At 42.4% G+C, this 22,183-nt stretch overlaps 1 protein-coding gene across 3 annotated transcripts in view; it reads right to left on the bottom strand.

Moving 5' to 3' along the window:
* SPAG17 (sperm associated antigen 17) overlaps window positions 1-12,784 on the bottom strand; it is an 80,162-nt gene extending 67,378 nt beyond the window's left edge. For all 3 annotated transcript variants that reach the window (XM_081844695.1, XM_081844694.1, XM_081844696.1), the window contains exons 1-5: window positions 12,644-12,784; window positions 6,933-7,073; window positions 5,358-5,447; window positions 2,637-2,768; window positions 107-305 (exon numbers count right to left, since the gene is read on the bottom strand). In XM_081844695.1, the coding sequence (XP_081700821.1) occupies window positions 107-305; window positions 2,637-2,768; window positions 5,358-5,447; window positions 6,933-7,073; window positions 12,644-12,745 (664 nt within the window). In that variant the 5' untranslated portion in view covers window positions 12,746-12,784. The remainder of the gene's footprint in view (window positions 1-106; window positions 306-2,636; window positions 2,769-5,357; window positions 5,448-6,932; window positions 7,074-12,643) is intronic.
* Window positions 12,785-22,183: the final 9,399 nt, after the last annotated feature.

Raw genomic sequence — 22,183 nt, 5'->3', positions numbered from 1 at the left:
CTCCTCAGAATGCCAGGATTGGCCACAGCTTCCTCTTAGTGTGAATCAGTCCAAAGTCCTGAATCTGTAGTTCTTTTGACATGAAGCATATTTATATTTTACACACCGATGTATTTGTCAAGATCATCTTCTTCTCCACGCCGTTTAAGTTTGGTGTCTTTCTTAATGGTAGCTGCCGACGCACTCGGTGACTCAGGTCCCTTCTTCTTCCCTTTCCCTTTGGCACTGGGAGGTTTCTCCTTCTTGCCGCCTTTCCCTTTCCCTTTCCCCTTTTCATCTTTCTCCTTGTCCTTGTCCTCGGTTGTCTACCAAATTAGATAAACTACATGCACATCTTATGAAAAACAACGAGGGCAATATTACATTGGCGTAATACAATCATTTGTACTCCTATCTGAGGCAGCTGGCTCCAAATCTAGTATGTGTTCTGAAAAGGAAAAACGAGTCCCTTTCCACCCCCTTGCTCCTTCCTGCTGAAGCATCCGTGCATGGTGCAGGAAGGAGGGTTTGTTTACTGCACAGCACACTTCCCCCTCAACCCCAATGCCTTCCAGGATATTCACTATAACCTGCTGGAGCCCAAGCAGGCAACTTCCTTCTTTCCCCTATGCACATTTTAGTTTCCTTCTCACGCCTCAACGAATACTTTGACATTCCACACACCCTGACACCTCAGATTCTTCTCAGACCATTTAAAATACCCTCCCCTCCACCATTTTTACGGACAATTTCTGTATGCTTCCAAACGAATAGTCATCCAACCATCCAAGTTTGCTACTAGTCAGAGTGGTTACATTTTTATTCTGCCCTTCCTCAAGGGAAGTATCTCTGCTTCCACTTTATGGCTTATATCTAACCAGGGAAGATAGGCACTCTGGCCCTGGAAGAGGCAAATAGTTGTAATATAACAACGTTGTTATATTACTCAAGTCAGCCCATCAGTCCATCCAGCCCACTACTGCCTACCCAAGCTGGAAGCTGCTCTTCCATTCTCAAAGGTCTTTCTAAACTCTACAACCAGAAAAGTTGGGGGCTGAACCCAGGGTATAAAAACATCTGTTCTACCCCTGAACTACTCCTGAAACGCTGAGCATTGCTGATATTTGCCACTTGTTTTAGCCTTTAAAACACTCAAGAGCACTCAGCTCTTAGGACAACAATGACCGCTCCCCAAATAAAATGGGGGGCGTTTTTTGCGTGGTCGTGTGCAGCCTTCCCCCCGATCCTACGCAGCTCCCTAAAATACAAACTGGCTTTGCCCCCTCCCACGCTGGATACCTGGAGGTTCCAGCCTAACCTCAGGCAGTTAACCAATCCTGGCGGGGGGGGGGGCGTTGCCAGGAGAGTTGGCCAGGTAGGGTCGGACCGCCCTGCCCACACAATAGAGGGTAGAACTTACCTGGGAGTCCTTGGTGGTTTCAGGCCTTGGGTGGAATCCTTTAGTCTATCTTCCCTAAATTGGGGGGGCATGAAGCGGTAACCCATCCCCCCCCGCAGCGGCGATCCCAGGTTTCCCCGTTAAAGGGGTTGTTCCCCAGATCCCTGGCTGGGGACTGGAAGAAATAAACGCCCAATGCTTAAGCCAGGGGTCAGCAAACTTTTTCAGCAGGCGGCCAGTCCACTGTCCCTGAGACCTTGTGGGGGGCCAGTCTATATTTTTTTTGGGGGGGAAGAACGAATTCTAATACCCCACAAATAACCCAGAGATGAATTTTAAATAAAAGCACACATTCAACTCATGTGAAAACACCAGGCAGGCCCCACAAATAACCCAGAGATGCATTTTAAATAAAAGAACACATTCTACTCATGTAAAAACATGCTGGTTCCCGGACTGTCTGCGGGCCATATTTAGAAGACGATTGGGCCAGATCCGGCCCCCGGGCCTTAGTTTGCCTACCCATGGCCTAAGCCAAGGCCCCCCCTACATCTGAATCTTTAATAAATTTATGGCCAATTTTAATTCCATAACACGTCGTCATGAGTCATTATTCCACCAGGGAGTCGCCTGGGGTTGCGGGGGGGGGGGCCTGTCCATGCAATGCTAAACTGCATTTAAGCTAGCAGGAAAACCTACTGGCAAAGTAACCTCCTCGCCCCTCGCTTCAGGGTTTTGTTGTGACCAGGGCAGGGTTGTACCACCTGGGCTGGCATGATGTTGGGCTATTTCTCTGGGCTTGCTTGAGGAATGTGTGTGTGTGTGTGCGTGCGCTTTAGATTTGGCAGATCCATGCCTGAACTTAACACACTAGTTTCATTCCGCTGTACTGGGCAACCTCTGGCATCGTAAGTGTTGCCTTGCCAATGGCATGCCCTATCTGTCAAAAGCACTTAATACCACTTCCCAAGACCCTTCAGCCAGCCTCCCAGGAAAGTTAGGACCGCTGCCTAAACAGTAACAACAGCAAGAACAACTAAAATTAAACTCAGTTTAAATAAATGCGGAGTACTAACAGATACCACAGATAAGCAAAGTTAGAAAAATATAATCCATCTCTGACTGCCACAAAAAATAATACAGATTGCTATTTCAGTGGTATTTTGTTTCGCATTTGACTAAAAGTACAATTTGTTATGTTTCAGCTCTGAAGTCCATTGAATTCAATAGGACTTACTCCCAGGTGATCCTAAAATACCTTCTTTTCAGCAGCCCTTCTCTGCAGGTCCTTCTGTTTAATGCAGAGCATCTGATATTTAATTAACTTTCCAATCAGAGTTACGGGAAGTGCTTCTCCATTGTTGAGAATGATTTTTGCCACCTCTAACACCTGCAAAGAGAGAGCGAATGATTACTGCTTCAGTATCAAATTCAGTATATGTGGTGTCTTGGAACAGGAGACATAAGCATACTGGTTGAAGATAGGGAATGAGGAATAGGGATGCTCCAGTCTGGTGTGCAAGTCTTCAAAGGTAAGGAAAATCAGCTATAGAGCCTGTTCCAACCCCTCTGGAAAGGCTGTAATTCACCAATAGCAACCTGGGCAAAACAGGACATGATTCTGTGTTGGCAAATTTTGGTGAGTGTAGCAAACAGAAGTGTGAGCCTGCCATATTTGACCTGGTGCGAAATTACACCATGGATGTGGGTGTCATGGAAACACAGATGCTTAGGACATGGGACAACGATACGCCCATGATGCAGTCCCATTCCAGTAGAACAAGCACTATTGGTTTGGCATTCAAGCGGTGTTCATAGATTCCACCATACCTTCAGATTCAGATTTCAGGTATGATATGGCACTGCTATAACATAGCTGTTTTTAAGTACAATTTGTTTGGACAGTAAACCAACAATGGGAACCTTGCTATTATTTGTACCTGCAAACACAAATGGAAACTAACCAATGGCAGTTTCAGAAATACCGTATTTTTTGCACCATAGCACTCACTTTTTTCCTCCTCGAAAGTAAGGGGAAATGTCTGTGCGTGTTATGGAGGGAATGCCTACGGGTGGCATGCCTACGGATTTTCCTCCTCTAAAAACTATGTGCGTGTTATGGTCGGGTGCGTGTTATAGAGCGAAAAATACGGTACTTTTGGGTACTAGAGTTTCCATCCGGGTACAATTTCCCCCTTTCTTGTTCATACTGATTCTGCTGGTGTGTAGCCTAATTGGGGTGGAATAAGGTTATTGAATTTTCTTTGGGTGACGACAGCAGTAAGAACATACGGCTACGTTGTCCAGATGTGTGGCATTGACAAGCTGTTTTATGACTATGTTTTTTACAGCTTGTTTCCACCAAATTTCATATAACTTACTAACATCTGGGATCTTTTCCTTACATTCACATAACCACTTAAAAACAACAACATGACACAAAAACTCATCAATAGTTTTTAGAAGAAAGAGAGGTGTTTCATGATAATGACTCTTAAAACATTCTTCCAAGGTTGAAAGTGTTTCTAAGGAAGACTTTATATAAAACATTTCTCTAATTTTCTGTTTAAGCATACTGGATCTATTTATAGCGTTTGAATGAATGAGGTGTTACTCCACAGTTCTGACATCCTCTCATACCCTCACACCTCTGAAGAAATTGCACTCAACTGCATATGGTGTCAATTTTGCTTTCACAGATATGGACGACTGTTCTTGCTGCATGTCGATATGTTGTCTGAAGCTGGCAGGCTTCATGTTGAGAGTGCAGTCACAGGGCTTCACTCTCGACAAATGCAAGGGCAGAGAAAGAGGCTATGTAGTTCCTAGCCTATAGCTGCTAGGGTTCATATGGTGAATGAGGGAGAGTCACTTTAGCTTTGTACCATCAACTGCAGGCTATACTGGAACTGTGTAAAGGATTAATAGTTTCAGAGGACTTAAACAAGTCAGCTAAGTTGGAAACCTTCTAAATGATATCCTAAATGCAGTAAGTTTTCACCAAAGGGTATCATCCCTTGGGGGGGGGGCATTACTTTGGATGTAAGAAAACAAGGGGAAAGAGCCAAGTTTCACTCTCCTGAGCCTGGAGAATATAATTAAAGTGATAATTACAGGTGGATCATTCCACGGTTAACTGAAACATGAGCACAACTGCTAACATATTTATATCTACTCTAACTGACTTCTGAAGGGCTGGGTGTGAGTGTGGTTCCTGTTAACTACATTTATTTTTATTATTATAAAGTAACGCTGTTTATTATTCTTAGGACAATGCTGGATTAGCCTGCACTAGGACCAGAGGGCCAATGATTCAGGAAGGAGATGCAGATACCACTATGGGCAGGGAATGCTATAGCAGTGTAGAGAAGGAACATCAGGTCTTAATAATACTAGTGGCTTGTCTGTAGTCTTAAACCTGAAGATGCTTTGAAGGAACACCAAGTTGGTTAATGGGATCCAGGAAAAGCATGCCAACCTTGCTCATGTGACTGAGACCTGGTGGCCTTCTACAGTCCACTGCACCTAGAGGAGTGCCAAACAAAGAGAAAGAAAAAAATGTTCCAGAAATTCTAAACAATTATTTGTTTATGCCCTAGAAGCTCAAATCTTGCAAACCATGGTTTGGTATGATGACTTTATAGAGTCCAAATCTATACAAGTCCAGTTGTGTGCCTTGAAGCTGTCTGTCTTGTTTGGGACTCCAAAATAAGTGCAGACGTGTGAAATGACCTCTGAAGTAGCACTTAGCTGCTCACATATAACATCCTGACACATCATTGCTTACCCTTAGTATGTTGACTAGAAATGGTGTAGTGTACACTATTCTACATCTAGCGTCTCATAAAAAAATGTTTCAATGTTTTCTTCAGTACCAGCTGCAAAGCAAACAGCCCCAAGCATGAAAGCATTCTCTTCCGAAGAGACAAGAGCTAGAAAAGTAATCTAAGCAATGGTAATTAAAAATGCTTTCACTCACCTCAGTATACAAAGGTGGTTCTTTTTCCTTTTCTTTTTCTTTTTCTTTTTCTTTGCCCTTTGGTTTGCTTACTTCTCCACTTCCCATGATCTGTAAAACATATATAATGTAATGAACAAAGACAAGAGAATTAATTTTCTGAATTTATTTTATGCTCCCCTAGGTTTGTAATAGGGACTCGGGTGGTGCTGTGGGTTAAACCACAGAGCCTAGGACTTGCCGATCAGAAGGTCGGCGGTTCGAATCCCCGCGATGGGGTGATCTCCCGTTTCTCAGTCCCTGCTCCTGCCAACCTAGCAGTTCAAAAGCACATCAAAGTGCAAGAAGATAAATAGGTACCTCTCCGGCAGGAATGTAAACGGGATTTCTGTGCGCTGCTCCGGTTTCTCCAGAAGCGGCTTAGTCATGCTGGCTACATGACCCGGAAAAACTGTCTGCGGACAAACATCAGCTCCCTCGGCCAGTAAAACAAGATGAACGCCGCAACCCCAGAGTCGTTCACGACTGGACTTAACTGTCAAGGGTCCTTTACCTTTAGGTTTAGGTTTATAATACTCAGACATCCTCAGAGTGAGATGTGTTGCTTAATGTAGACTACTTTAGCTGAGTCTGAAGACTTGGGGAAAGGTAAAATTTACCTTTTTTTATTCTGACTAGCAAGCTCCTATGCCATATCACAATCTGATTTTGCAACTCAAAAAGGGCTTATCATGTGCATGCCCAATGATCCTTTGCACAAACAGAACTGGTTTTGCTACTCCTTAAATCCCTAGCCTAATCCTCTAAGGAGAGTACATGTATTGAACTCTAAGGAAAGTTAAGTATATTGAACTCTACATGGCTTAGAAACATGCTGCATGTTAGACATTTAAAACTATCCTGACCCAAGTCTTAAACTACTACTAATAAAGCTCTTGTAAGGTACAGTGGTGCCCCGCAAGACGAATGCCTTGCAAGACGAAAAACTCGCTAGACGAAAGAGTTTTCCATTTTTTGAGTTGTTCCGCAAGACGAATTTCCCTATGGGCTTGCTTCACAAGACGAAACATCTTGCGAGTTTTTTCCCTTTTTCTTAAAGCCGCTAAGCCGCTAATAGCCGCTAAGCCGTTAATAGCCGCTAAGCCGCTAATAGCCGTGCTTCACAAGACGAAAAAACCGCTAGATGAAGAGACTCGCGGAACGGATTAATTTCGTCTTGCGAGGCACCATTGTATAGTGTCAAGACTCAAAGGAGAGTACAAGATATCCACTCAGATATCTGACAAAGCAAAGGGGGTGAAACAACTTCCACTTTCCTTCCTCTAATCCAGTTTCAAGGGATGCAAATGAGCCCCGGAGTGATTCCTCTCAATCCAGCTACATCTAGTCTTTAAATTCTGTCTCCCTGTCAATGCCCACGTCCTTCTCCTCCAGCTTATTCTGAGAATCATATCCCAGGAGACCAGAAAGCATATTTCCATCCTGTGGCAATGGGGTGAGCATTATTTTACATCACTATTGGTAGAGATGCATTCTCGTTTCAGTTTTAACCCCAGCATCCACACCCCACCTCTCACCATTATAAATACCAAATACCTGGGCTAATGTTCCTTCCCAAGTCACCACGCTAAAGAGCCTCCGCATAGGCACCTGCACAGCAAGAGACAGGGCCTTTGTGTGAAGTTCATCCTCGGGTTGTTCCCCAACAACCATTGCGATACTGGGAATCCAATTTTCCTATCCCAAAAATAATAAAAAACAATTTTTACATTCAAGAAGTATAGACAACAACTCTCTTACCACCAGATGGCAATATTATACTGCAGAATAATTTTTTTAATGTATTTGATGCTAGCAAAATTCAGTGACAATTCTCTGTATGATTTAGACATACTTGCATTGGTTGTGAAAATAATATGAAGCAAAGTTTCAAATTTATAATTTCTTACACACTTAGAAATGTATGGCAGATCAAAACACACTTCAGAACAAATGGAATTTTATATTAATATCTGCAAAAACAAGCTACGCTTTTAAAATGATTGCTCAAATATGACCTTATATTTTCCATCAGGATATATATATGGTAAGCTGTTAAATGCTAATGGTTTCCAAAGAGAGCTGTCACATTTGCCAATTCTTACTATGCTTTGTCTGCACTTCAAATACACCTAATTATTTAACTCCTATTTTTGAGGTCCACCCAAAATACTGAAACCAGCCACAGTAAAATTCAAATCTAAAGCTATTAGGCTAGATTTCCCAATCAAAAAGAGAGCTTCAGCGATATAAGACAAACGCTTGACAGTGTGGAAAGTAATCAGGATTGTCCTTGTGTTGCTATCTGTAAATGGCCCTTCTTTCAATTAATACACATCTCCAGTGTCAGCCAATAAATACACTTTATTAGTCTTGCTTATTAAAGGGCTGCTTGAAAGGTTGGCAGCACCATTATGAAATTAATGGGCCATGACCTTAATAATAATGTATCAATAATGTATCAAGCCATCGTACATTTCACAGTTGTCAATAATAAAGTCCAGCAGCATTTGGGGCTCCAAATGGGACCTTCAGCAACTCTGCCACACCCCACACAAATTACTGAACTGTCTTCAGGGCTAAGATACTAAAGATCCTTTTAATAAGAAATTGACTGAGCAATGGCTGATACCGTATCACTACATCAGCCTCTGTCAGCATCCCTTTAAATTAGCTGCACAGGTGTCATCTGGATTTACAGGGGCTTGAGGGAAGAGCAGAACGTGGCATTTATTTTATTTAGGATTTCATTCATATATATATATATTCGATATAAAAAATAAAAGCACAATAAAGCAATTCAACAGAAATCAATGCAATATTAGTTGCAACTGAATTATGTCCCATTAATTTCAGTTGAATGTGAAACTATCAGGCACTGTAGATAACCCTAAGAAGGGCAGTAAAGCTGTGAAACTAGTGACTTGTTTAACTATGCTGACTAGTCACTTTAAAGCATTAGGCTCATCTAAGCTATGGTTTTCCCAGTAGTGATATATGAAAGTGAGAGCTGGACCATAAAGAAGGCTGATCGCCGAAGAATGGATGCTTTTGAATTCTGGTGCTGGAGGAGACTCTTGAGAGTCCCATGGACTGCAAGAAGATCAAACCTCTCCATTCTGAAGGAAATCAGCCCTGAGTGCTCACTGGAAGGACAGATCCTGAAGCTGAGACTCCAAGACTTTGGCCACCTCATGAGAAGACAAGACTCCCTGGAAAAGACCCTGATGTTGGGAAAGATGGAGGGCACAAGGAGAAGGGGACGACAGAGGATGAGATGGTGGGACAGTGTTCTCGAAGCTACCAGCATGAGTTTGACCAAACTGCGGGAGGCAGTGGAAGACAGGAGTGCCTGGCGTGCTCTGGTCCAGGGGGTCACGAAGAGGCGGACACAACTAAACAACAACAAAAGTCTACTGTCTGCAGCTGGGCTCAGAAATGCCTATTGCCACAAAGGACCAGGCTGCTCATGAATTTGTGGCTGAAACAAAATCTGATCTGAGGATTTCACGGCTCATTTTTTTATTCAGTATATTTAAAATACATGAACCCACCCCCGCCAAATGAAGCATCCAGGGAACTATAGTTTGCTAAGGGTCAAACCTCTCCATTAAGGGTGCTGAGAATTGTATTTTTTTTTTAAAAAAAATAATATTTATTAAAGTTTCCAGAATAAAAAAGGAAAGAAAGAAGAAAGAAAAGGATAAAGTTTACACTTAATTTCATTGACATCTTTCCAGGACTCCCCCCCCCCCTTGTATTCCATATCCATTAGATTGATTCCACAAATTCTTACCCCAAATTTTAAAACCTTGTTATAATTATAGCCCATTTATTCAAAATTAATTTATCTTATTTAACCATTTCTCTTTATATTTTTATACTTCCCTAAGATCGACCCCAATTCCCTTCCACGAATTCCCCTATTTTTCTCACACAACAAGAGAAAATGAAAAAAAAGAAAATAGAAAATATGTAGTTTTACAGCCTTTGGATTCCAAATCTCCCCCCACCTTTCCCGGTTTCGATCCCCAAAATCCATCCATCTGTCTACTGCCAGACTGGAGATCCCACGTCCATGTCTAACTCTCTCTCGAGTCCGCTTTGCCGTCTTTTTGGTAGCTTTTAATTTCAGAAAGTCCAACCTCGGAGAAACTCTCAGAAAAGATCATTCTTCTTCCATCCAGACCTCTATATTTAAGAGTATAACTCAAATTCTGTTTCTTGATCCTTTTAAAGTCTGGATGTCCCAAATGTTCCAACTTCGAGTTTAGTCCAGCTCTTATTCCTCAGGTTTCTTTTTCCTGTTCTGCTGCAAAAACCTTCTAATTCAGAAACTTCTGATTCCTCTACAGAGGCTTTATTTATTCAGGAACATAAACTTACGTCAAGTCCCTTCCTTTCTTCAATAGATAAATCCATTGTCTCCTTTAGTGTAGAAACCTCTGTAGACAAAATAATGCTTCGTTTTTACAGCTTTCCCAAGAGATAGCAAATCCTGCTCAATTTCATAGTAATTTTCCACTTGCTGTCACTGTTGCAATGTCCCAGAACTCCCTCTAGAGGGAATATAGTAACTTAATTTCTTTCCAGATCAAACCCAAAAGTCAAATAACTTGTTGCCTTTGTTTTCAATAGTTTATGTCCAAATTGTAACGAATTTAGCCAGCAAAGCCATCATAACAAAGTTCTCTTTTATTTTCCTGCTTTGACAGCTACTTTGACAGCTGTCAAAATTTCTGTCTCTTCACCAGTCTCCCATAACGGATCGCTCCTGGTTCCCGGGGGGTTACATTTTAGTTCTCACCAATCAATCTTCTCCTCCAGCACAATTACTTGTAATTTCCCTTCGTGAAATTAACTTTTTCCGAATAAATAAGTTCATCTCTCGATCTTAATTGTTAAATCCTTGCGTTAAAACCTCTACAACGGGGGGGGGGGGGGACTTCCTTTTTGCACCTCCCCCGCTCGCTCCAAATTCATAAATCAGATTTTTCCTTTTAAGTCCGGTAAATTTACTCACGGGTTTTTCTTTTGAGTCCAAATTTTCAATAGAAGAAAGTCGGTGCTCTCCGCCGAATGGCATGCGGCTTCGCTAGGCAGGGGAAGCAGTGGACTCATAGCACCCCCCCCCCCGTCACCCGCTCCGCAGCCTTTAAAAAGGCTCCTTCGCGGGTCGGGGGGGCGCAAACGGTGCCCGCCGAGTCATCAAGTCCATGGGCATCACCGCCCATGGTTTTTGAGGGTCCCCGTGTTGCCGGCGCGGCGGGACCCAACCCCTACCCAGCAGGCTCCCTCCGGAGCTCGGAGGGAGTCTGCCATTCGGCGATGGCGCCGACCCGGAAGTCAGGGTGCTGAGAATTGTAGCTCTGTAAGGGAAACAATTCGCAGGGTTATTTGGGTGAAGTGATGTGCTTTAAATGTATGGTGTGCTCTTGTTAGTCTCAGACCAAAATGATGCATTAGCTACTTGCTCAAGGCTGAGTATTGACACCTGTCCAAGGATCCAAGAAACTTCAAGGCCTAAGCAGCCAGTGTGGTATAGTGGTTCGTGTGTTGGACTGGGACCTGGGAGACCCGGATTTGAATCTCCACTTGGCCATGAGGCTCACTGGGCAACCTTGGGGTCAGTCAAGGCCTCTCAGACTAACCTACACCTCACAGGGTTGTTGTGCAGGTGGAATTAGGAAGCAAGAGAACCATGGAAGCCACCTGGGGGAGGAGGGAAGGCGAAATATAAATGCAAATAATAACATAAATGAAAAAATCCTTTCTTTGTACACCACCTTGAGCTCCTTGGAGAAAATGAGGGATGTAAATGTGCTAAATTCCACTTTATTCAATTGGTGAGTGGGGGACTACTCCCAAGAATAAGCGTAGGGCTCGCCTGGGCTACAACAGATCACATGCCCTTCCTTCAATGTAAAACGCACTAAACGAAGAGGGAGACTCTGAAGCAAAACTAGGATCTCTAGCACAGGTGAGCTCTAGTGAAGCTTGTGCATGTGTGTACATATATATGTGAGTGTATATATATTTGTGTACATGTGTATCTGTGTATATATGTGTGCATATATGTGTGTGTGTGTGCATATATGTCTATGTGCGTACAGGTGTGTGTATGTGTATATATGCAATGCTTTTTTCTGGGGGGAACGCAGGGGTACGCATACCCCTAAGCATTTTCTGAATCTTTGTACTTTTGTCCAGTTACTGTTATTTATTGAACTATAAAACAGTGGTTTTCTTGAGTCAAAAATGAGAGTACCCCTAAACAATTTTTAAAGAAAAGAAGCACTATATATGTCTGCACATATATGTGTGTACAAACATGTGTATGTGTGTGTACCCATGTGTGTATATGTTTGTGTACATATGTGTGTGTATCTGTGTACGTTTGTGTGTGCATATATGTATGTGTACATGTATATGTGTGTGTATATGTTTGTGTTTACATATGTGTGTTTACATATATATGAATGTGTGTGTGTGTCTGTACACATGTGTCTCCCCGCCCCGCCCCAACCAACACACCTCATCTGTGTATATGTTTGTTTGTGTGTGTGTGTGTGCTTATATGTGTGTGTACAAACAAACACAAACATGTTTGTGTTTGTGTACATGTGTACCTGTGTGTACGTTTGTATGTGTGTGCGCGCATATATGTGTACACGTATGTGTGTATGTATGTTTATGTTTACATATGCGTGTACACATGAATGTGTGTGTGTGTGTGTGTACACGTGTGTCTCCCCGCCCCACCCCAACCAACACACCTCATCTGTGTATACGTTTGTGTGTATGTGTGTGTGCATATATGTGTGTGTACAAACAAACATGTTTGTGTTTGTGTACATGTGTACCTGTGTGTACGTTTGTGTGTATGTGCGCGCGCGCATATATATGTGTGTACACGTATATGTGTGTATGTATGTTTATGTTTACATATGCGTGTACACATGAATGTGTGTGTGTGTGTGTGTACACGTGTGTCTCCCCGCCCCACCCCAACCAACACACCTCATCTGTGTATACATTTGTGTGTATGTGTGTGTGCATATATGTGTGTGTACAAACAAACATGTTTGTGTTTGTGTACATGTGTACCTGTGTGTACGTTTGTGTGTATGTGCGCGCGCGCATATATATGTGTGTACACGTATATGTGTGTATGTATGTTGATGTTTACACATGCGTGTACACATGAATGTGTGCGCGTGTGTACACGTGTGTCTCTCCGTCCCCCGTCCCCCCCCCCACCAACGCACCTCCTCTAACCGGGCAGACACCAGCCCAGCCTCCCAGTTCTTGGAGCCAGTCCCGGTTGGCGCCGAGGTCCCGCTGCCGCTCTTGGGCCGCTTGGGCGCCATGGCCACTTTCCCCGCAGGGACCAGAGGAAGAGGCCGAGCGGTCGCCTTGGCAACCAGAACCGGGCCGGCCCGTCGCGCATGCGCCCAAAGAGCCTTGCCGCCGTTGCCAGGGCAACCCCAGCGCGGCCTGGCCTGCGGGCGAGGCCTGCCCTTCGGGTCGCAAAAGCAGCTCCTAAACATAATTATTAATCCAATAGGCGTCGTTTTTATTTATCTCCGTATTTATTTGGCGCCACTGACTCTTCAGCACGAAAATCCGGATTAATCCGTGTTTCTCAGCATCCTTTTTCCTACCTCGGCTCGCAGTTTTTCTTTGAAATGGGCATAACATTTTGCTCACATTAGGATATTGGGAAACCTGCCTTGGGGGAAAAAAATATGCATCTTGCGCTTTCGTGCTGTAAACCGGCCTGTGGTCTTAAATAATAATAAAAATACCTAAATAAATCACTAAATAATAATAAAAACACCTGTCAAAATGTTGCACTTCAGGACTGCAACCCTGCTGATTCTTCAGAAATGTGTGTTACGCTATGTATTGCAACTCTGTGTGTAAAATAATGGATCAATAATAATAATAATAATTTATTATTTATACCCCGCCCATCTGGCTGGGTTTCCCCAGCAACTCTGGGCGGCTTCCAACAAAACACTAAAATACAATAACCTATTAAACATTAAAAGCCTCCCTAAACAGGGCTGCCTTCAGATGTCTGCTAAAAGTTTGGTAGTTATTTTTCTCTGCCTGCATTTTTGCGCTCTTCTTGGGCATGGCTAGGGACTCCCCTTAGGGACATGGCTTTGGGGCTGCCACACTGAACTCCTGCACTTAAAATGTACCACTGAGCTTAACACATGATCCTATTACACTGAGACAACTCCAGATATGATATGGAAAAAATATAGAGGGGGAAAGTGTATCAGAAGGCACTTCGAAGGCTTGGCAGGCATATTAAAGGCAGCCTCAAAAGGGAAAATGTATATAAATCACATAATCTGACATTACAATACGTAATATTATTTGAAAGCATAGCACATCCACTCCATGTCCACCTCCAAGGATAATGGCAAAGATGTACCTGGTCTTTGTCCTTCACCTGTAGTTTGTACCAAAGGTGCAATCTCTTCAGCCGCTGCAGGCTAATAAGTGCAAAATCAGAGGTTTTTCACTAGATGCCCAGCATTTCAAGGGTCCTCTCACCTTTCCTACCAGTGTAGAGCAAAGTTTCTTTAGGGTATTTTATTTTATTTAATTTATGTACAGTCCTTTCAACAGAAAACTTTACATCCAAAATAAACCAGAATACAAGCAAAAACATGACTCATATATTTTCATTTGTACCAAATTCTTCCCAAATTCCCTTGTTTTTCTGTTCTTTAATGTTAGTCTTTTAACTCCTTGTTCTTAGCCTCTTAAATCACCTATGTATCCTTAACCATTTCCCAAGTATTGCCCTATGCCTCCCTCCCCCCGACCCATTGCTTCCCTTCACCTATGTGTGATCTTCTTTACATAATATTGTTTCTTGTTGTGTTAATTAAAGTTGTATTTATTGTTTCCTTGCGCACTTTAGCTACTGCATATTAAATTTGAGCTCCAATCCCAGTTTTTTCCATATATTCCTTTACACACTCCCACTCTTGGTAAATTTTTTGACTAGAACAGCCTCTAATTGTTGCCGTTAATTTTGCCATCTCAGAAATTCACAAATTTTAGCTCTCCATTCTGATAGTTCTGGTATTTTTTCTGTTTCCAATTTTTTGCCGCTAGTAATCTGGTTGCTGCCGTTGCGTATAGGAATATATTCCTTTTGTCCTTGGGGGTGTCACTGGATATTAAGCCCAGCAAATATGTTTCCTGCTTTTTGGAGATTGAACTCTTAAATATATTTTTTAAGCTCTTCATGTACCACTATCCAAAATTGCTTAACCACCTTGCACCCCCACCACATATGATACATCGTTCCTACCTCTGATTAGCATTTCCAACAGAGATTTGAGTATTTTTTTAATAAATCTTTGCTAATTTTACTGGGGTAAGATACCAATGGTACAACATCTTCATTAAATTTTCTTTTATCAGATAGCAAGCTGTAAAATTTATATCAATTTTCCATAGCCTGTGGAGAGCAAAGTTTCATAGCTTCTTCAGTATTTTACAGATTAGGCTCTGGAGACGTATGTGACTGCTTGCGCAACCCAGGTATTCAATGTTGTTCTTAATCATCATTATAATTATATGCTATCTGCAGGTTTAGACACTGCAATGTTAAATTATCTGTCTGCCCCATTCGTGTAGAATGTGGTGGGGGTGGTTGACTTTTATATCAAGAAGGGACACTTGGATGAAGGAGCTGAACTCTTCCACCTTGTTCCTCCTCATAGTCAATCACTCAGACATACACACACCTTCCCAGCCTGGCTTGTATTGGACACAGGCTGGGGGAAACTGCTGGCTAGCCATGGATAGCAAAGGTGACTATGTTACACACACACACCCCCAATCCCTTTTATACATGAACAGAGCAGAAACTTGATTAAATAAATGTGACTGTCACCACCCCATCAAGTTCAGCCTACATACTTCGCACTAGTTCAATGTACAGGGAGCTTTAGCTTGACCTCAGTGTAGTACTTTCATTAACGGACCAGAAATAAAAGGAAGTAGAAAGAAATAGAAGGCTTTCCTTCTATATTATGGACCAAAGTCTACCATCGTTGGTTTTTTCTTTCTTTTCGGGGGGTTATGCTTGAAGTGTTTCTCCAAGACACTAGTCCAAAATCAATAGTGGGTTGGTTAGGTCTGAATTTGAAAGCCGCAGTTCTACACAGAAGGCTGCTGGGAAGATTTGCCTTATAATGTCTCTAACAAATTACAAATCCAAATGGGATTTACATGAAACCAGTATTCTGGGGCTCTTGGCATGTCTTGGAAGAAGAGTGAGCAAACTGAACTCGCACAATAGTGTTGGAGCATGACCTCAGCCTGGACCCATACTGTGCAGTGACTTGGAGGTCTGCACAGGTGTGGGCAAGGCAGGCTCGCTCTCTGGCCGAAATCACATTCCAAATATTACCATATGTTCCCACACGGAGACGAAAGAAGAGAGAGGATTGCTGCTTGGGAGAGAGCAGGAGAGCTGCCAAGATAAAGAATTCATTACAGGGGAGTCATGTTGTGATCTTACACTGGAGACAAGTGAAATATTTTGTGTGATTTAACATTCTGTGAAAATATCCCAAAACACATGCTTCCCCCCCCCTCTACCCCTAACTCTATTATACCCATCTGGCTGCTCAGAGCTAGGAATCTTTATTTAAATTTCGAGAAAGCCTTGAAATGTTGCTCTTTGCTGAATTATTGATTCAGTCCAAAATTTCTGCTGGGAGGATACTGCCCTTCCCTGTTCATTCAAGTGCCTGAGCTAGTAGCAACCAAACGCTTTTAGTCAAGTACAAATGGGGAGGAGAGATAAATTGTGTGCAAAAAGAAAGGCGGAAAGGAAGAGGAAAGGAAGAAGGGAAGGTCACCTAAATAGTTGGATGAACCAGTCCTTTAAAAAAGCTGGAGGATGGAAAATTTGACCAGAAAAGGTAATAGACTTAAAAGATGGTTGGGAAATTTTAATTGCTACAAAATATAGCCACCTGGCTACTGGTTGAATTTGGGCAACTGGGGCATATGGCACCGATATTGCTCTAGCAATATAATTGCCATCCCCAGGCCACAATTTAAAGTCCAGGTGATGTCCTTTAAAGTCTTGAGCAGGTTGGCACCAGACTACCTAAAGAGCTGCCTGCACCTGTTATCAACTGGCCTGTACCTTAAGATCTGCTCTGAAGGCTTTACAGCAACAGTTAGGTTGGCTGGCACGTAGAGCAGGGCCTTCTTGCCAGTGGCCCCACAGTTATGGAATTCAATCTTACATGTGATCAGGAAGGCCCCTCCCTCAGTACATTTATACAGGCCTTGAATATAAACTTTCATGTCATGGTCTCTAGTGGCTAACCATAAACTGAGCTATAGAAATGATGTTGTGTGGCCTGGTTTTTGTATGCAACATAAGCTAGGCTATTTTTTATTTGTATGCCAGTTTTTGTGATGTAGATGTTCAAAATTACATTTCATTGATAATGGGTGATATCCAATTAAGGCATATTCAGAGTAGAGCCGGCCACTGAAATCAATGGACTTTGAGTGAAGGTATATCCTGAAATACATCAGTGTACTGGGATTCTATCCAATCTTAAGTCTTCTCAGCCAGCGTCTCTGGAACATAGGATTGCGCATGTCATTTTTAACTTTTTGAAATAGGCTTACAGATTTAGTGTCTACACTGATGTACCAAGACACCGAGCACCCCCATTCGTTCTTATCGGTATATATTATGATTCAGTGTCTATTTAATAAGTGTTATCAATAGCTGCCAGGGAATTATATTTGAGCTGCATATTTTATGTATGTATGCATATTACTCAAAAGAGCTTTACACTCTCTCTGAAATTTAATGTCAAGGCACAACTAAGAATATTTGATCTGACATTAATTGACAGTTGTTATTTGACAGTGTTTGCCATACGACACGCAGGAGCAATCTGCATTTGACTGCTTTTGACAGATGATGTGTAGTAGCAATTGGCAATATTTGATAGCTGACATGTGAGAACAGTCAGCAAGTTTCTGGCAGCTGCCATGCAATAGCAGCACTCAGTAAACAAATATCAGCTTTTGAACCAGGCTTCCTTTCAGCCAAGCAAACCTCTGCTTTAAAAGCAGGCTAAAACTGAGCAAGCTACATTTGGAAATTGCATTTTGATAACTTGTGGAATTTCGGCGTTTTCTAAATCCCATAGCTGATGCAGACCTCCATTTGAACTCTGTTCTTTGTGAGCAGCTTTCCCCACGTTAACCGGTTTCATGTTAAGATGGCAATTTCGACAGCAGCAAAGCTTATTTCCTTTTACTTAAAAGCTAGGCAGTGATGCTAGAGATGACGCACCAGAAGAGTGTCCTGCAAGCCTCTGCTTGGGAGTTGCTTTCATGCACGTGGTTCTGGAGCCCCAGGAAAGCCTTTTTTCTGTCCTGTTAGTTTTGTTAAAATAAATACATAATCCCAAGTTTTTTATAATGGCGGGAAAAGCTTGCTAGCTTTAAGTTTAACGTAATACTGTATCTATTGTCTGTGAACTGGTTATGTTTTTCCGTTTGATTTAAAGGTTACATCCCAGTCCTTGGGAAGACTTTAGCATGCCTGAGCCCATTGGGTCAGTGCTATGGGTAGCTCAGTTGGTTAGAGTGTGGTGCTGATAACTGCTGAGGTTAGAGGTTTGATTCCTGTATGGGACAGCTGCATATTTCTGTGTTGCAGGGGATTGGACCCTCAAGTCCCCTTCCAACACTACAATTCTATGAGTCTATGAAAATGTGTTTGTTGTTTAGTCGTTTAGTCGTGTCCGACTCTTTGTGACCCCCTGGACCAGAGCACGCCAGGCACTCCTGTCTTCCACTGCCTCCCGCAGTTGGGTCAAACTCATGCTGGTAGCTTCGAGAACACTGTCCAACCATCTCGCCTCCGTCGTCCCCTTCTCCTTGTGCCCTCCATCTTTCCCAACATCAGGGTCTTTTCCAGGGAGTCTTCTCTTCTCATGAGGTGGCCAAAGTCTTGGAGCCTCAGCTTCAGGATCTGTCCTTCCAGTGAGCACTCAGGGCTGATTTCCTTAAGAATTGATACATTTGATCTTCTTGCAGTCCATGGGATTCTCAAGAGTCTCCTCCAGCACCATAATTCAAAAGCATCAATTCTTCGGTGATCAGCCTTCTTGATGGTCCAGCTCTCACTTCCATACATCACTACTGGGAAAACCATAGCTTTAACTATACAGCATAGTTCATAGCTTCTCTGAGTTATTCAAGCCCCTTCGCCACGGCAAGGCAGTGATCCATGAAGGGGTCTATGAAAATACATGCTATTAAATTCTAAACTTTGATGACTCTTGGAGAACACGGCTGTGCCTGTCTACTCATAAGTAAGTGAGCTCAGTGGGGCTTACTTCAAAGTGTGTCTAGGCTTGTACTTGTTTGGCCAAAACTAAAACTGCAAACATTCAGATGTCAAGGAGATAAGTAACTGCAATCTTTAGAAAATATCTGAAGGCAATCCTGTATAGGGAAGTTTTTAAATATTTTATTATGTTTTTATATATGCTGGAAGCCACACAGCGTGGCTGGGGCAACCCAGTCAGATGGGCAGGGCATAAATAATAAAATTATTATTAAGGAAGGAGACATCCCTATTTTCATCAGAGAAATGTTGGAGGGTATGGATTTCCTTGTATGTATAATCTGAGCAGTGGCACACCGCGACTCTCAGCCAAAACTTCAAATGTAGTTTTCCCCTGCACACGTGTAATAATTTACACATTTGGATGAAGACACGCAATAACAGCTGGCTATCTTGAGCAGACAGAATAGAGATTTGCCATTGTGCTCCACCCCTATCCTTACTCGGACCACATTCAAGCATGCTAAAAACATTTAAATCTGCTGCGCTGCAGCTGTCCCGGGGTTCCTGGCAACACTCTTGAACTTCTGTGCATTGGAGAAGGTGGCACATGATTGCCTAAGGAGATGGTGGGAGGTTGAACTATCAAATTCCAGATTTCAACAATAAAAGCCCTACATTTCCTGAGAACTATTTTTTATAGTTCCTTCAGATGCCCCAAACCTGTTATATTTTCTTAGCTTGCTAGCATGGACCCCATCTGAGAGCTGTTTCCATAACTAGGCAACCCAGTTAGAGCAGGAATTCCTCACATACTGAGGAGCTGATACAGGAAAAAACACCTGCCTGTGAATTGTTTATGACTATGAATCAGAAAGAAGGGGACAAGGCAGATGGCCTGGCATTGCTAGTGTTTCTAATTGTCATTTGAGAAGGAGGACTTAGTCTGTGGTGCCAAAAGCTCAGTGGTGGAGGAGAAGGATAAACAGCGTGATGAAAGTGGAAGGGCTATTAATGATCACACCACAACATGTTTTCAGCTAAGCTGAGCCGTTGGGTCATACAGTTGAAAAGAACACATAAAAAGCTGAAGATCCTTATTTATTTATTTATTTATTTATTTATTTATTTTAAAAACACTCTAAATTAGTATGTTGTTTTGATTTTCTAGTAGTATTATAACAAAACTGGATTCATTCATTTATTCATTCATTTAGCATATTGCCCATCATCCACAGATCTCAGGGCTGGTCACAACATAAAAATACAAGATAAAAACACAAAATACATAATGAAAACAACAAAACAAATCACAGATCAATAAACCTCCTCTCACAAACACATTTAAAAGGGTATATAGGATGATAATCAGCCGAAGGCCTGGTTGAAGAGAAACGTTTTTGCCTGGTACCTAAAGGCACCTGGGGGAATAACATCTCAGATATCAGCCACCTGGAGACTCTTCTGCCCATAGTTGCAGCCATAGTTCTCCCCACTCCAGCCCAGGAGTAAAGGGACATCGTGGCGGGAGGGGGGGATAGCTATTCCTGACAGCTGGCACTATCTGTGAAAAGAGAAGAGAAGCAACCTCAGACCATCTCAGCATGGAATCTAGCAGGTCTGCAGATTCTGAACCACATATTGTTCTGGTTGCTGAGGATCAGATGAGTTCACTTCAGAAGCTGAGCCCACTGAATTCTTCCCTCACCCCTAAGGCTTGGGGTTGGATGTGCTTGATGAAGACTGAAGTAAGAAGAGAACTGTCACACATTTGTGGGCGACCACTTTGGTATTTCTTGCTTCTCCTTGTCAAGACAAGATCCATTTGTACAGAACACATTTGTAGAGCAGACATACCGTATTTTTCGCTCTGTAAGACGCACCAGACCACAAGACGCACCTAGTTTTTGGAGGAGGAAAACAAGAAAAAAAATATTCTGAATCTCAGAAGCCAGAACAACAAGAGGGATCGCTGTGCAGTGAAAGCAGCGATCCCTCTTGCTGTTCTGGCTTCTGGGATAGCTGCGCAGCCTGCATTTGCTCCATAAGACGCACACACATTTCCCCTTACTTTTTAGGAGGGAAAAAGTGAGTCTTATAGAGCAAAAAATATGGTACATTATTCACCTTGTTGACAATCCCTCCTATTTGAACCCGACGATAGTTGACACCAGTGGTTTACCTACAAACTGCTAGCAAATGCCGTCACAAATCCTGAATAGGGATGGAAGAATCTGTCAATTTCAGTTTCTCTCAAGTTCTCTTTCCCCCCAAATCTTAAATTCAGTTCTCCATATTTCCACACGAGTGTGCAATTTTTTTAATTATAAAAAGTCCTCATGAAAATTAATCAGCATTTAAATCGAATTTCTGCTAATATACACACATGTATGCGATTGTGTCCAACTTACACATTTTTGCAAAGCAGGTTTGCCTAATACACGCATTATTCACTAGGATATTCATTTTCACACACACTTTACCATAGCATACTCATGTTTGTACACATTCATTGGCTGGGAAATTGTGAATTTCGAAGGATGGCTGTGTTTCAGTTCTTGTATTGTTTGGGGAAAGGCAAATTAGGGAGGTTATGCCTTAATGGAAACAGAATCAAATTTATCACTGCAAATAACAAGGAACATTCCTATATGCAATATCTTCTGGAGGGAGAGAGGAAAACAAAACTGTTAAAATGGCTACATCTCCTCCATGTTACTCGTGCCGCAATTCCTCTTGCAGACAGATGCCTCTCCTCCTTCTCTCTCTCTCTCTCTCTCTCTCTCTCTCTCTCTCTGAAGTTCACCCCACACCAATCGCTTCTGCGCAGCTGTTGTCCATCTGGCTGCCCTTGGTTCCTTGTCAGCTGTTTGATGTCACCTATCAATCTTCCATTTTTGCTGCAAATCTCTGATGATCAAGTTTCACATTTCTAGGCCCCTGGTTATAAAGCTGCCTTCATTGGCATTATCAGTAATTATAACAAAAAAATCTTAGGAAACTCCTCGTTGCATAAACAGACACTCAATTCCCATCTGTTGCTTTAGGACATTCATATTTGGACAAACCACCCCAGATTTTTTGATGAGCTGTTCAACCACATATACCCTAAACTTAATTCAGCTGCCTTTCTGAAAAGAAAATTTTAAATAGCTTAAAGTCACTATTTTACTCTCTCGTTGTTAACCCTTATGTTGCATTGACTTCTTTGCAATTTCTGTGCTCCTCAACATCTCCTTAACCTTCTATGAACTGAACTGAAGTCAAGATGACAGGCACCTCCTCTTCTTTTATCATGCGCTGTAGCCAGAGCCCCCAATGCTCCCATACTCCAGCACAGGGGATCACCAATTGCAACCCGGATATGAAATGTCTGATAGCTCAGTTGGCTGCAGCAGCATGATCCTGATAATGCCAAGGTTGCAGGTTCGATCCC

Source organism: Podarcis erhardii (assembly GCF_964252035.2).
Source record: "Podarcis erhardii genome assembly, chromosome: 17".
Taxonomy (NCBI): Eukaryota; Metazoa; Chordata; class Lepidosauria; order Squamata; family Lacertidae; genus Podarcis; species Podarcis erhardii.
This window is presented reverse-complemented; position numbering and strand designations above follow the sequence as displayed.